We start from the raw sequence: 13,752 nt of genomic DNA, 5'->3' as shown, positions 1-13,752 counted from the left end.
CACTGGCCTGATGTTTGTGCTTTAATTATATTAGCGCCAGGCCTGCCTGGTTTGGCGATGGATGTTTATCCAGGGGCCGATCTATTATCATTTAGCCAGCACCTGTTTGGGAGAAGCTGGGGTCAAGGGAGCAGGCTGAAAAACAAACGACTAAAGTCACACATGCTGAATACTGAGATGGTGTCCAGTAGAGCTGGAGCATTGGGTGAGATGGGAGTGCCAGGTGTACTGTGGGTATAGCCTCGTGTGTGGTGTAGGCATGGGTGTGGCTGCACCGCATAGTGCTCTAAGATTAGTTCAAGTCCTTGAACAGCGTCCCCTTGCCATCGATACTTGCTTGAGGCTTGTGTGGCTCTGAATATGTGATTGAAATACTTAAATTTACATTTACTTATTTAGCGGACACTTTTTTTTCCCAAAGCAACATACAATTAACTGTTTAGAATTTAAGTATTTATCTGATACCTTTACCCAAGGTGACTTGCAATACTAGATAAACTGCACTAAACTCCTAGCAGTCATTCACCTATTTATGTCACTGCGTTGTAACACACACACACACACACACACACACACACACTAAGGTCAATTTAGAGTTACCAGTTTACTTGAAGCATGTCTTTAGACTGTGGGAGTAAAACAAAGTACCTGCAGGAAACCTGTGTGAATACAGGAAGAATATGCAACATCCATGCAGACTGAGCTGGATGCTGGATTGAGACCCGTGCCCAAGAGCACAGAAGAGGAGCTGCAAAGCACCTGTACTATGTGCTATGCCACCATTTTTTCATGGTGTCATAGACATTTGTACAGAACATTCAATGGGCATTCTGCGCATGCACTGCATTTACCTGTGTATGAACTGTTCAGCCAATATTTTATACTAGGGTTAGTATTTTTGTGCCGCACATTCATGTATTTAAACATTAGTGCTTTTATTAAGAGTACATGTATGTCTTTGGTTGCTGATATGCAGTAACAGATGAAGTTTTGTATGGATGCTAATAAAGTAAAAGAAACACTGTAGAAAGATTGGTAAATGCAGTCAGAAGAATGGTGTGTTGTCACTGTGGCGGACTGTGTCAACCCTGGGTCTCATGATGGAAAGGTCATCCTTCACATGTCTCTGTTTGAAGTGCAGACACCCCCTAGGTCAAAGGTGGGGGCACTGCTGGGAGGAGAGTGTCCCCGAACACCCCCCCCCCCCCTCCAAAAAGCCCCCAGCATGACTGATTTGCCCCCCTGACACCTCCCTGCTGCTCTTGTGTATCACCTACTTCTGAATTGACACTTAGATGTGCAGTAAAATAAGTGATTTTTTTCCTTTGGAAATGTTCCATTTAACTGTTTTATTAAGTGTGCGAAGTGTATTAGTCTTTTTTTTATTTTTAATATTTAAAACAGTGTTGTTGTCCATTTCTTTAGCAAAAGTTTGTTTTGGGACTAGTAGTTGATGATTCTCAATTCTGTGAAATTAATGTACTAGATGTGTAACAGGCTTCTCGTAAGGGTGCTTGAGTTTTTACAACATGTTGACAGATTGCACATGGAGTGCTGATGAGGTCAGGTTAGCTGCCTTTTGTACTATGAATTACCACTCTACTCCATTTCACTTATGTGTATGTATGTTTCGCAAAGTCCAAAACTGAACTACTGATAAATTTTTAAAGATATTTTCTTGTTTTTTTTTTTTTCTGCAGGTTTTACTGGTTATGGACAAAAGAACGCAAGAAACTTTCATTCTCAAAGTAAGTTCTGCAAAAATATTGCTGTTCTTCTATGTGTATTTATGGTGTGTCTTTAATGCTATAGTAGTTTATCAGTTTAATCTTGATGTCTCATTTATATTTACATGGGATTTCATTTATATGCAGCAGATATTTAGTTTTTCACCGAATGAGTGAGAGGGTGACCTTTAACAGCTTTGGATCCTTTCCTCCTCAAACTTGGTTTGTTCCTCTTTTATGGCAAGGTCTTTGTGGCAGAAAGGTCGCAGGGAAATAACGGCGAGTTGCCATCCTGATGACTTAGTTTGAGAAATTCTCTAATAAAAACATTGACCCATGTAATTGATTTTAATGGCAGCTCCGTGCCATCTTCCGTGCGCTGGATGCCAGCCAGATGCCATCAGCCTCCTGCGCCCCCCAGGGGGACTTGGGGGGCGCAGATGAGAGCCTCCCTCCCTCTGAAGTGGAGAGTAACAAGAATAGATTAGTCTGGTTGATAAACACGGGGCGCAGCGTGGCGCGACGGCGGCCGAGGGTACGGCTGACCTTTTTGTTCGCCGCCAGGGGCTGAGGAAAAGCAGCGAGTGCGGCAGGAACAAAAAGACCATCATCCCCCACTGCGTGCCCAACATGGTGCGTCTGCACAAGTACATCGTCTCCGAGGACGCCGTTTTTCTCTTGCTCCAGCACGCCGAAGGTACGCTGCTTGCTTCTACATTTTCTGGGCACTTGTTTATTTATTTTTATTTATTTAGAAAAGAAAAACACTTGCCATTAGTGTGCCTTTGTGTGGGTTTGTTTGTTTCAGCAGGGTTGCAGGTGCACCTCCATTACCTTAGAAGGGGTCAGGCACACAGTGAAGAGAAAGGCCAAGGGGACATGGGCGGGGGGTTGCTTTGTTTACACAACGCGCTCCTGGTTACTTCCATGGTCTTGGTGGCTTTTAGCCCGAAGGGAAGTGCCGCCCGTCCGCGGGTGCGTTCCTTGTTTTAAGTGTTTCACACTGTTCGCTCCTTTTGTCGGCCGTGCGGCCTTCCCAGGCTCGCGGCGGGCTGGTCGGCCGCACTCTGAACACACGCTGCGCAAATGAAGGTTAAAGTCGGCGTGAGTCATGTGCCGGATCGTTTACATCTGCTTAATGGCTGATAAATAGGCCCAGGTTTGCGAAATGCAAACAGGTGAAAATTTCCTCTTATTGTTCTTTGTGCTTTTTACTTATCAGCTTGAAAGAAGCTATTTTAAAGTTCACCACAGGCATTTAGTTATGCCCCCACTATATAGATATACATTTAAATACCACAGTGTAGAACTACAAGTAACCTAGCAGCAGCTATTCCCTGACGTTGGGAGGCAGCTGTGGTCAAGTCAGATATTGAAAATTAACTCCCATCTTAAAGATGAATAACTTTCAATGGAAAACACGCTAATCAAACAGTTTATATCAGTGATTTGTATCAGCTATCAACTATATTGCTGTTTATGTTGATTGGCTATGTGTAATTTTTTTAAATTCCATATTTTAATGAGATGTGCATAGTTTGGCCACTCTCTGAAATGTGACTTTGCATCATGCTCTTTACAAGGAGGGGGGCTCAGAGAAAAACTTTAAGGAATAAAGAACAATACCAATAGGTGGATCAAGACAACATGATACACAAGGGGCTGAATTATTAATGGAGCACACACAGAGGTAGCACACACTCAGTGGCAGGACGCCAGAGTGAGACTGTTAATTAAACAGAACAATTTTAATTTTTAATGATGACAAAATAGACTGTAGAACCGTTTGTAGCCTTATTAGGTTTCAGACTTGGAGGCCCGTGTTTCAGTTTATGATGAATTTCGCTTTTTCTGTTCGGTTGGATTAGCTCAAGTCACATGGAGTTGAATACAGCCATTTTCACGAATTAAGTCAGCAGCTGGGATAGCAGTTAGAACCATGGCCTTGCAGTGGAGAGACCTGGGTTCAAATCCCACCTCCTACTGCAGTACCCTCGATCAAGGTACTTAACCTTGAATTGATACAGCGAGAATGATCCAGTTGTGTAAATGGATAATTTATTGTCGGTTGCTCCGCAGAAAATGTGAGCTAAAATGAATCAGTTACAGCATGGGAGGTGCTGTGAGACAGTAGACAAAAAGCTGACATTACAAATGTCATCCTCTTATTTTACTTGTTCTCCTGCTTAAATATAACTTTTATAGCATTTCTATTCAGAGTGATGTTAATAAAGTTCACAATTTCACTCCATACCCGTTTATCCAGTTAAATATTTTTATGGAAACAGTTCAACTTGAGTGCCATTCTAAAGGGTGCAGCGGCAGTCGCAGTACCTCACCAAGGTCCTTTGCAGCTTGGCGTACCTTCACCATTACCCTTTAAATGATATAAAACAGGTCAGCAGTACTCGTTCCCTTGGCATCTTTTTCCCAGAATGCCTTGGCAGGGAAAAAAGCGCATAAAAATTTTAAGGAGATGATCAGCATTTAAAATGCATTTCTTTCATAGCTAATAAGAGCACAAGTGCTAAGCAAATACGTAATGATGATTTGAATGATAACGTTGCATTAAGTGTTTGCTTTGTCCACGGTGACTGAAAGACACTGTGGACATTAGGCTTTGCAAACTGTTATTTCCCTCCCAGTAAGTTATTCCGCTAAGCTTTAGATCGACCTGGTTGACATTCGGAACGCAGAATTTCTAAATTATAACGCTGCCGTGCTGTCATTATCATAGTGTTGCCGGGCCAATTCATTTTCAAAGCGCACCAGATGTGCGCTTGCAATTATTCAGGCAAGGACTGAGGTTCATCCGTTTATTCGGCTTCCCGGTCTTGTTGGAGCTGTATAACTGTCTTCCATTTGAATTCCTGCCTGACCTCTCCTCAGTTGCATTCCTGATTTTCATTTAAATGTCCATTTATTGCTGCCTGCTCCTGAAAACTTTAGTCACCGCCACCAGCCTGTACTACAGTTACACAGAATGACATTGCCCTTACGGCATGCAAATTACTGTGAGATGGGTGGACTGATTTTCAAACCTCATGTTGCTCCCCTCCACCCTTGTCTGCTTTGCACTGGTGTTGACTAATTTTGTGTATTATGTTCATGCTTGATGTTCTCTGTGTGGCAATGTTGTGTCCACCTCATACACAAGGGAGAAGGTGCTCTGTTGATTAGAATCCTACAAACTCAGTGTTGGTGACAGTAGTGTTTCTATCCTTTGCTGATATCAGGTGGCAAGCTGTGGTCCCACCTCAGCAAGTTCCTCAACAGGAGCCCAGAAGACAGCTTTGACATCCCCTTCATCCAAAAGTCTCACACGGCAGCTGTGCACACTGTCGAGGGCCCAGGCCTCCATGAGGATACTGCCAGCAGTGTGGAATCCTGCCCAGTCCAGATACCTGTGCTGGGAGCCCTTCCGCTGAAGAACAGCCTGACGCCCAGCTCCCTGGATGACAGCAGCACCCAGGACGAGGAGGGTGGCGACACCTCTCATGATGCCCTGTTGGACTCAGGAGCCACTTCTGAGGAGGAGTGCACCAACAGTTATCTGACCCTCTGCAATGAGTATGAGCAGGAGAAGATTGAGCCCGACTCGCTGCAGGAGGGGCAAGTCCTGAAGATGGAGGAGCCCTGCGCGGCCACTGCCGATGGGCCCTCCCCCAGGGATCACCCTCTGCTCAGCAACGACAGCCTCTGCTCCCCTATGGCCCAGGAGCTCAGGTTTTTCACTGAGGACGACCAGGGAGAAGTCTTCAGCTCTGCTTGCTTGCCTGTGGATTCACTGGATGAGTCCAAAAAGACGCCCATGGAGTTCTTCCGCATCGACAGCAAAGACAGCAATAGCGATGTTCTGGGCCTGGAGGTGGGAGACAGGCCAAAGTTCGAGCCCTCCAAGCCGTTTCACGCAACTTCAGAGCTGGAGGATGTGACGGAACGTTTTGGGAATGTCAAAGTGCGTCAGACTGACCTGTGGGCCTTTGACAGTGACAGAGGCTCCAACGAGTCTGTTCCTGTCATCTCCTTCAAAGAGGCTCTTGCGGAAGACACGGGGAGCTGTGACGAAGGTCAGCCGCCTGATCTCCTGGTCAACTTACCCGGTGTGGCGGATGTTTTGTCGGAAGAGCTCTCGTCCACTGGGCCCTCCTTGACTGCTGAGGTCAGGGCCTCTCCAACGTTAGGCAAGCCAGATGTCCTGCAGCTGCACTACGACTTGGGGGACGATGCAGCTCTTGCGCTGTCTGCTGAGGAGGATGACCTGCTCTCACTTTGTGCCAATCCTGGTCGCTCGGGGGACAGAAGTGCCCGTGGTCCTTCTTTCAGTGGCTCGCCACACTCCGACCGCCACTTGTCAGTAGGCATGGAGGTGAGCGAGGCCCAGATTGTGGTCTCACAGGAACTTCCTGCCATTCCAGTAAGTTTACATACAGCATCCACTTCCAGACTTTCATCTGCTGATGTGAGCGAACTGTCCGTGAAGCCGAAAACAGGTTCGGACCAGGCACCTGCCCAAGCTGTGCATGGGGAACACGTCTCAGAGGAGATAGACAGACCAGACAACAACGTCTCTCAGCTCTTCAAGAATCTTGATGAACTGCTACTCATGGCTCCCAAGGTCCACGTGCCTGAAGAGTATGTTCAACGTTGGGCCGTGGAGATAATCGTAGCCCTTGATGCTCTCCACCAGGAAGGTATTATCTGCCGGGATTTAAACCCAAACAACATCTTGCTGGACGACAGAGGTTAGGCTCTATTCTTGTTTGTTTGTTTATTCATTTAAATGAAATCTTTTTTTCAATTGATTCTTGCCTTTAGTCAGTGGTTTATTCTATGATTACTGCCTTCTTTTCCTGTCCAACGCCTCATTATCATCACAGCAGATTTACCCACAGTCATAGCTTCTGGAGCTTAATGATGGCATTATTCTTAATGATACTGTTTTTAGCAGCAAAAGAATAATTGCAGTGCATTTCTGCTGGGTGAGGAAACTGCTTTGATTCTCCCCCCACCCCGTTGTATCGTTGCAGGACATATCCAGCTTACGTACTTCTGCAGCTGGAGTGAAGTGGAGGATTCCTGCAACAGGGAAGCCATCACTGCAATGTATTGTGCCCCAGGTCAGAGAATGAGGAACTTGGCCTTCACTGCCGCAATAATTCTCCTGTTTATTTCTCTTAAATTCCTTGAACTTCCTGCGAAGCTTAATTTTCCTCAAATGTCTACAGTGGTCTCCAATAAGATATTACTATGAGCTAAAATCACTACACGGCCAAACATTTTTATGAGTAACACTGAATATTTATAGGTGGATAAAACTTGCATTTTTACTTTTCGTTTTGAAATTTCTTTTTGAAGCCCAGTTGAATTTTGTTCTCTCCATTTTATGTTCAGTGTGTCACATCATATCTGAGAGTCATATTGTCTGTGATGTGTTCTGCAATCACAGCGGATGTTCTGGTTAAACAGCAGCAGCAGTAGCAGCGAACAAATAGTTCTGCATCTATGCTGAAAGGGCTCTGTTCCCCTCGGCTGTGTGCGGTGTGGGAAGGTGGGCCACGCGGAGCCCGCGTTTCCACAGCTGACACCATTTCGGCTGCAGCAGAGCCTGCCAGCGCCTTCATTTGCATTTAGGCCGCAGCCGGGGCCCCAGCACTGCGTCGGGCCATCCGTGCCAGAACTGTTATGGAAAAGCAACAGTTGCAAAGTCTGCCTATGAATGGTGTGTGAAATGAGCGTGAATAATCTTCAACTGGGGCCCGACATGCGAAGCAGCCCAGTCAACAAAGGGATTTCACTTTCAAAGCTGCATTTAACAATCCGGCCATTTTCTCCTTGGAGTATGCCCATTTTTCTGATCCTGTGACTGTAAATAAAATAAAACGGTTTTACCGTGCAAACTTGGTACCATGAATGAATAATATGTTAAGTAGGTTTTTATTATTATAATTATTATTTTTCTTTTTTTTTTTTTTTTCTTTTTTTGGGATGTGTGTTTACCAAGACAAGTGGCTGTTGGGTTATCCATACATGGCCTGTTGAGGCCTAGTTCCCAGCCTGGGTATATTGGCAAATCACTGCATGGGTGTGGCCCTGCACACTGGCCATTTCGTTAGCAGTAAGGTGTGTTTACTGCACTATATAAAATGCTGGTCAGGCATGTGGTTAGTGTGTTATGAAACTGAGGAACAACTCTCCCAGCACTGTGCCTGAACCCTGCTGCACTTTGCCTGCACCTTGCATTACCTGCTCTGAGATTTTGGTAACTCTTGGATTTTTATTAATGTAAATTTTATTTTTTTTTTTTTTCTGATCTCTACCTGTGCCCAACACACTGAACATAAAATGGAGAGAACAAAATACATGCCATCTTGCTCCGTGATCCTACGTTCATGCAAAGTGTTGACTTGTTCCTTTGAGATAGTCCCTTAGTGGGGCGTCTCTTTGGCATTAACACCACAGGAAGCGCTTTTTGCCCATATCGGCTTCCTCCTGCTATATGGCAACCTCTTCAACAGCCCATGGCTAACAGGGCTTGATGTGCCTGGGGCAGCAGTGTGGAACCCCCCAGCCGCAGGGTGATGATCGAGTGCTCTGTGCTTCTGCCTGGTGGCGTCTTCTCCTTTTCCTCCGCTGCTGTGCGTGGGTCTTCTGTAACAGTGCACTCGGCGGAGTTCATGTCGTATGGGGCTCACGGCCACCCTCCCGCAAATAGAGCACCCAGGCGGTCCGGTCAGAGGAGATAAGTGTCTTTTCATTTTTAAAAAGGGGCAGCAGGGTCAGGGTGGTTAGAGCTGCTGTCTTGAACTCAAAAGACCTGAGTAACACGTCTTGCTGTAGTACTCTTAAAGAAAGGTACTTACCCTGAATTGCTCCAGTAAAAAAATATCCTTGGAATTGGTAAATCATTGTAAATAGCCTTGCATTGTAACTTTCTTTGTAACTAAGTAACTACTTGCAGCAGGTAGTATGATCACTAAGGGGTATATTATGATGTTCTGGGACTAAAATCTTGCAGGTTGAAGGTCCAGGAAGGGTTCTGCAGTTTGTATCCTGAAGCTGCACCTGTGACTGGTTGGATACTTGAGCGTCGTACCTGAACAGCAGTGTTTCAAAATTTAAAAAAAAAGAAAAAAGTAGAACAATTGATTTGAGATGTTTTGGATAAATGCATCTGGTAGCTAAGATGATGTTTTATGTATAAATCCTTTATGCTTCCATGCGAATATCAAAATATAAATGAAATTCTTTCCTCCACTCTGCATGAGGTGAAGGTGGTAAGTACGTTAGCTGTGACCTGTCAAACTTCTTTGATATTCAGCCATATGTACAGTGCAGTTGAGCCTCTCCAGAAAAAACCTCCTGCTCTTATTAGACCTGTCTTTATCAGGGTGCTGAGAGCAAAAAAGCCCTTTCCAGTGTCCTGGTTTATGTAGAATTACACTCTGGCCCTGGCACTCGCGATAGGGTTGTACTCTCCAACTTTGAGGGGAGAAATTTCATATTTGCTGCTTTTTCTTTGGAAAAGTCCCGTTGTCATGCTTTTGATGCACTGACTTTGATTACAAGAACAGCCCTTTTCCAATTGTCTGAACAAGTACTCTGTGTGATGAAATGTCTTTTGCTTGTTCGCGAAGCAGGCCGGGTCAAGGGGTGGTGCTCGCAGTGCCCCCCTGCTCCAGCCGTATGTCACTTTTAATAAGTTTGAAAGCATAATTTCCGAACACTTAAGCCTTAAAGCACGTAGCCAAAGTGCATTCTTTTAGTGGAGCAAAAAAATGCAAACATATGTCAGCTTTCCAATGATATCCAGTGATAAGAATGAACAAAAACACCCGGAGAGGAGAAAAGAAGCCCAGACGCGGAAGTTGCATTGTTTTACGAGTCACTGTTTTCAGTGGAAAATCGAGTCTGGAAAGGGTTGGGAAGGTAGTGACCTGTTCTTACAGTTTGTGTTTCAGACACTAATGATTTTGACCTGGTCCAGAAATACATGTGACATTTGAGGCAAATAAGTTGGTGAGTCTTAATGAGCTGACCTTTTAATCCATTCCTTTGCTTGATACGCAATGTACATGCCTTTGGAGTGCAGTTGCTATTCACCCATGTTCTTCCCCAATGCTGCTTTCAATGTTCAGTTCATATACAGGTGGTCCCCGATTTACAATGCGAAATCGATCGTAAGTCAAATGCATTTGAAACACGCACATCTCTGCGTGGCAAGCTGGGAGATGCGGATTGCTGCCGCTGCACAGCATCCAGAGAGAGTATCGTTCCACATATTGCTTGCCCGGGGAAAAAAAAAAATCGAAATTTGAAGTACGGTTTCTACTGAATGTCTATCGCCAGCTTGTCATCGTGAAGTTGAAAAAAAAATTGCTAAGTCCAGCCATTGTAAATTGGGGACGACCTGTAGTAAGTTTCAGTGATTTGCCCATTTATACAGCAGATTTTTCTTTTTTTTTTTTTTCTGGAGGGATATAGGATACATTTCTTGATCGAGGATAGTGTAGCAAGAGCACCGGTTTGAACCCATGTGCCTCAGTTCCAAGGCGCAGTGGCTCTAACCAATGTGCTACCTGCTGGAGTTTACCCATCTTGTAAACAGGCGGTGAAATGTAAAAATTTCTCAGCAGTTTTACATCATTTACAAACCACCAGCATTCCTTCTTGGTTTTTTTGAAAGCAGTGCCTGTTAACTATTGAGCAACCTGTAACCACCATTTGTACCATCTAAAAAGTGCTTTATGGAAATGAAGTGATATCCAGTAAGTTGCATGAACACAGTATTTCCCCTAATAAAACCCCAGTATTTCCACCATGCAAAGAATAATTGCTGTTGGAAGCATTGAAGAAGTCTGCCAAAGCAACTTGCAAAATAGTCCATATTAGAGAGGTTGGACAGTAAAAAAGCTGAGGTAATTGGTTTGTGAAGGTGTGTGTCCAAAAGCCTTGGGTTCTTAAGCACATCGTATTCGCTGCCCTACTCTCTTCAGCAATTCTGCATGAGTGTAAAGAGGCTAATATGCTACTCGGGATTCACCATCACGATGGCAAAATGTTTGTGGAAAAACACTGTTCTCTATGGGTGACTGCAACACAGTTTTTGATGAAGCCTGAAGGTGGTGTAGAGGTTAAGAAGCATCATTGTTGTTGTCCTGTTGTAGCTGGCTATTGTACCCACAAGGGTAGTACGTAACATGAATTACTATAGTAAATCCTCCAGGTGAATGGCAGAATTTTCACCTGTAAAGTGCATCCAGTATTTCATTGTTGATGAGTGCTCATGTTCAGGGTGTCGCAAGTATTGTTTCTCAGTGCAGTAACTGGGAAAGACCAGAGGGTGGCGCTCTGAGCTACTTGTGGCATGCTGCCTTTCACCCCAGACAGCCCAGTCTGAAAACTTTCTGTCTCCGCTGCCTTGTTCGCTGTCTGTCTCTGCACAGCGTTTTTCTCCGAGGTTTATAGAGGGCCGAGAGACGAGTCCACTTCAGTTTCCGTACCACGACAGTAAAGGCGTAGTGTGGAAAAAGGGTGGGAGCCCTCGCTGTATGAACAGCTCATGTTTTTCTGATTCTGTTTAAACAGACTTATTTTAAATGGAAAAATATTTGGAGTTTTAGAAAATGCTATCACTGAAAATATGTTTTGACATATCATCTTTGCAAAATGTCTTTTGTGTTTTGGATGAGCCAGTCTCTGTGTAATAAATGTCCATGTTTTTGTAAAGACAGACACAACAAAAGCATTACATTTTTTTCCAAATAGGGATTCAATTTATTTTTGAAGAACTTCAGATGCTGATGTGTCATTTTACTCCCCTCTGGGTTTTTCAAAAATTTTTTTGTTACCGCCTATAGGTTTGTGGGGCTGTCTTCTGTCCACAGCTCTATGGTTGTCTGTGGATGGACCGAGGGACCCCATTCCCTGTCACTGTCAGGAAACACCGTGAATGTATGGTAAAGGCATCACATCAGCATGCAGTCATTCGAACCCCAAGTTTCCAAGCTGGTAACCCACTATTTGTTAGTTGGCTTGCTGAAAACAGTGAAACGGATCAAACTGAATGTTTGCTAGGTTGTCCTAGAGAATAACATCATGTTCAATTTTTGTTAGCCGCATAAATGGGGGAGAGTGTATGAGCTGGTGTGGAGGTACTTGTCTGAAACGGAGCTTTGCTGTAATTTGACTCTGCCTTATGTGAGAGCGATGGTGCTGATGTGAGAGCTGGATGTTGTGGCAGGCAGTACCATGCGATGTGAAATGCAGGACACCGCTTCCCTGGACCTTCAGGAATATCATCCTCCGCCTGATGATCCTGGATGTCCATCCAGCCACGTGTGACTGACAGCTCTAGATTCTGTTTGATCAGCGCCCCAGCTGTCCCACGGGATAAGGGGCGGCTGCAAGTTCATTATATCCACGTCCTGAAAACAACACCCACCTGTTCTGTACTTCGTGTCATCAGAAGTCCAGCTCCCCATCTCCCTCCAGTCAGCAGTGTCCTGTATTTTTAAGAAAAAAAAGCCAAAAATTCCACTAACAATTTCATTTCTGATGACAGATTTATGGAGCAGCGCCAGATGCTAGCGGGGTGCCAGTTGTGGGAGAACTATAAATACAAAGACAACATGTTTTGAACAAAAGGGGCAAGGAAACCAAGACATGCTGGAAATGACAAGATTACAGGCGCCCTTCTCTTTCTGTTTACGCACGCCGCTGTTTGAAAGCTGTGCAAACACTGCTCGGCCGGTAACGCATTGTCCCCGTGAACTTTGACCCGCCGCCTGAATTTCTTAATGCGCGCAGCTGAATGTTGGGACAAGTGTTTCCCTGAGCCTTGTTCGCTGAGCAGCAGCACTGTTCAGCGTCGCCTTTCTTGTTTTAGTACATCTTGCTTTCAAAGTTTCCTCTTATATAAAGTGTGTAATTCCTCAGGTGTTTTGTGTTCAATTTCTGTTTCAAGTTTTTGCCTTCAAACTGAGTATTCCCTAACATCACAGGTAGACTGTGTGTGTGTGTGTGTGTGTGTGTGTGTGTGTGTGTGTGTGTGTGTGTGTGTGTGTGTGTGTGTAAGCAGCACATCATCAGTGTTTGTGCTTGGTTTATTTTACGCAGAAAGCGTTGATATCCCTCCCCCCCCAGTGTGAGTTTCTGCCAGCAGCCCCTAAAAAAACGTAATCCTGTGCGATGACAGCCGACCTTGGAGAGTGAGACGCACTGTATGAATTTCAGGTTTTACCCGCAGCTGAAAAGGGCATTACAAGCCGCTCCAATGATTATACCCAAGATTACGCCCTCGTAACATGCGTCAGAAGAATGGTGGCGGCCCCCCAACGCAGAGCTGCCACTTTTGATGTGAATTAACACAACAATGCCCTTTCGGGTTTTCTTGTAACCTTGACTGGAAGAGCGCAGTCCAACCCCCCCTCCCCAACACCCCTGAGGTGAAGGGTTTTGTATCCCACGTGCACTTGCACTGGCCACCCACTGCCCAGAGCTGTGGCTCAAGGACTTTACACCATTGTCCCTCCATTTATTTCATATATAATTTTTTTTTTTCTTTTTTTCCATTTTTAAAGCCATTTAATAAAGCAAGATACCCAATGAAATTCAAGTGTGTGGAGCATCTGGTCACCCATGGAGTCCTACATCTGATCTGCTTGTCCTGCCTGCTGTGTGTGTGGTTTCCCCCGAGCGCCTGCTCACGTCCAGGCCCCGCTGACTCTGGCCCCGGTGGACCCATCGGGTTTCACCTTGAGCGAACTTGAGGAAGCGCAGTGAATCTGCGGGTTCTGCCCATACACTGATGCCAAAAGAGAACTGGAGAGGACTGTGTTGTTTAGGCAAATGTGTCTCAGTTCAATTTAACTAAAAGAGAAAAGGTTCAGAAAGCATTGCCTACAGAAAGGCATTTTGGGAAGGATAGTTGGGTGGTGCGGGTGGGAGTGGTGAGAAATACACAATTTGCCATTTCTTTACCGCCCTCATTTGTATGGGGATGGACATGAATATGCACAAGGCT

The 13,752-nt window shown here is 45.0% G+C and overlaps 1 protein-coding gene across 2 annotated transcripts in view; it reads left to right on the top strand.

Annotated features, from left to right (window-relative positions):
* Positions 1-13,752, top strand: part of rps6kc1 (ribosomal protein S6 kinase polypeptide 1) — a 43,859-nt gene that overhangs the window by 21,450 nt on the left and 8,657 nt on the right. For both annotated transcript variants that reach the window (XM_029254694.1, XM_029254696.1), the window contains 4 exons: positions 1,701-1,748; positions 2,292-2,424; positions 4,964-6,472; positions 6,758-6,847. In XM_029254694.1, the coding sequence (XP_029110527.1) occupies positions 1,701-1,748; positions 2,292-2,424; positions 4,964-6,472; positions 6,758-6,847 (1,780 nt within the window). The remainder of the gene's footprint in view (positions 1-1,700; positions 1,749-2,291; positions 2,425-4,963; positions 6,473-6,757; positions 6,848-13,752) is intronic.

This window comes from Scleropages formosus, chromosome 1, assembly GCF_900964775.1.
Source record: "Scleropages formosus chromosome 1, fSclFor1.1, whole genome shotgun sequence".
Lineage (NCBI taxonomy): Eukaryota > Metazoa > Chordata > Actinopteri > Osteoglossiformes > Osteoglossidae > Scleropages > Scleropages formosus.
The sequence above is the reverse complement of the archived record's forward strand: the minus strand, read 5'-3'. Positions and strand labels throughout refer to the sequence as shown.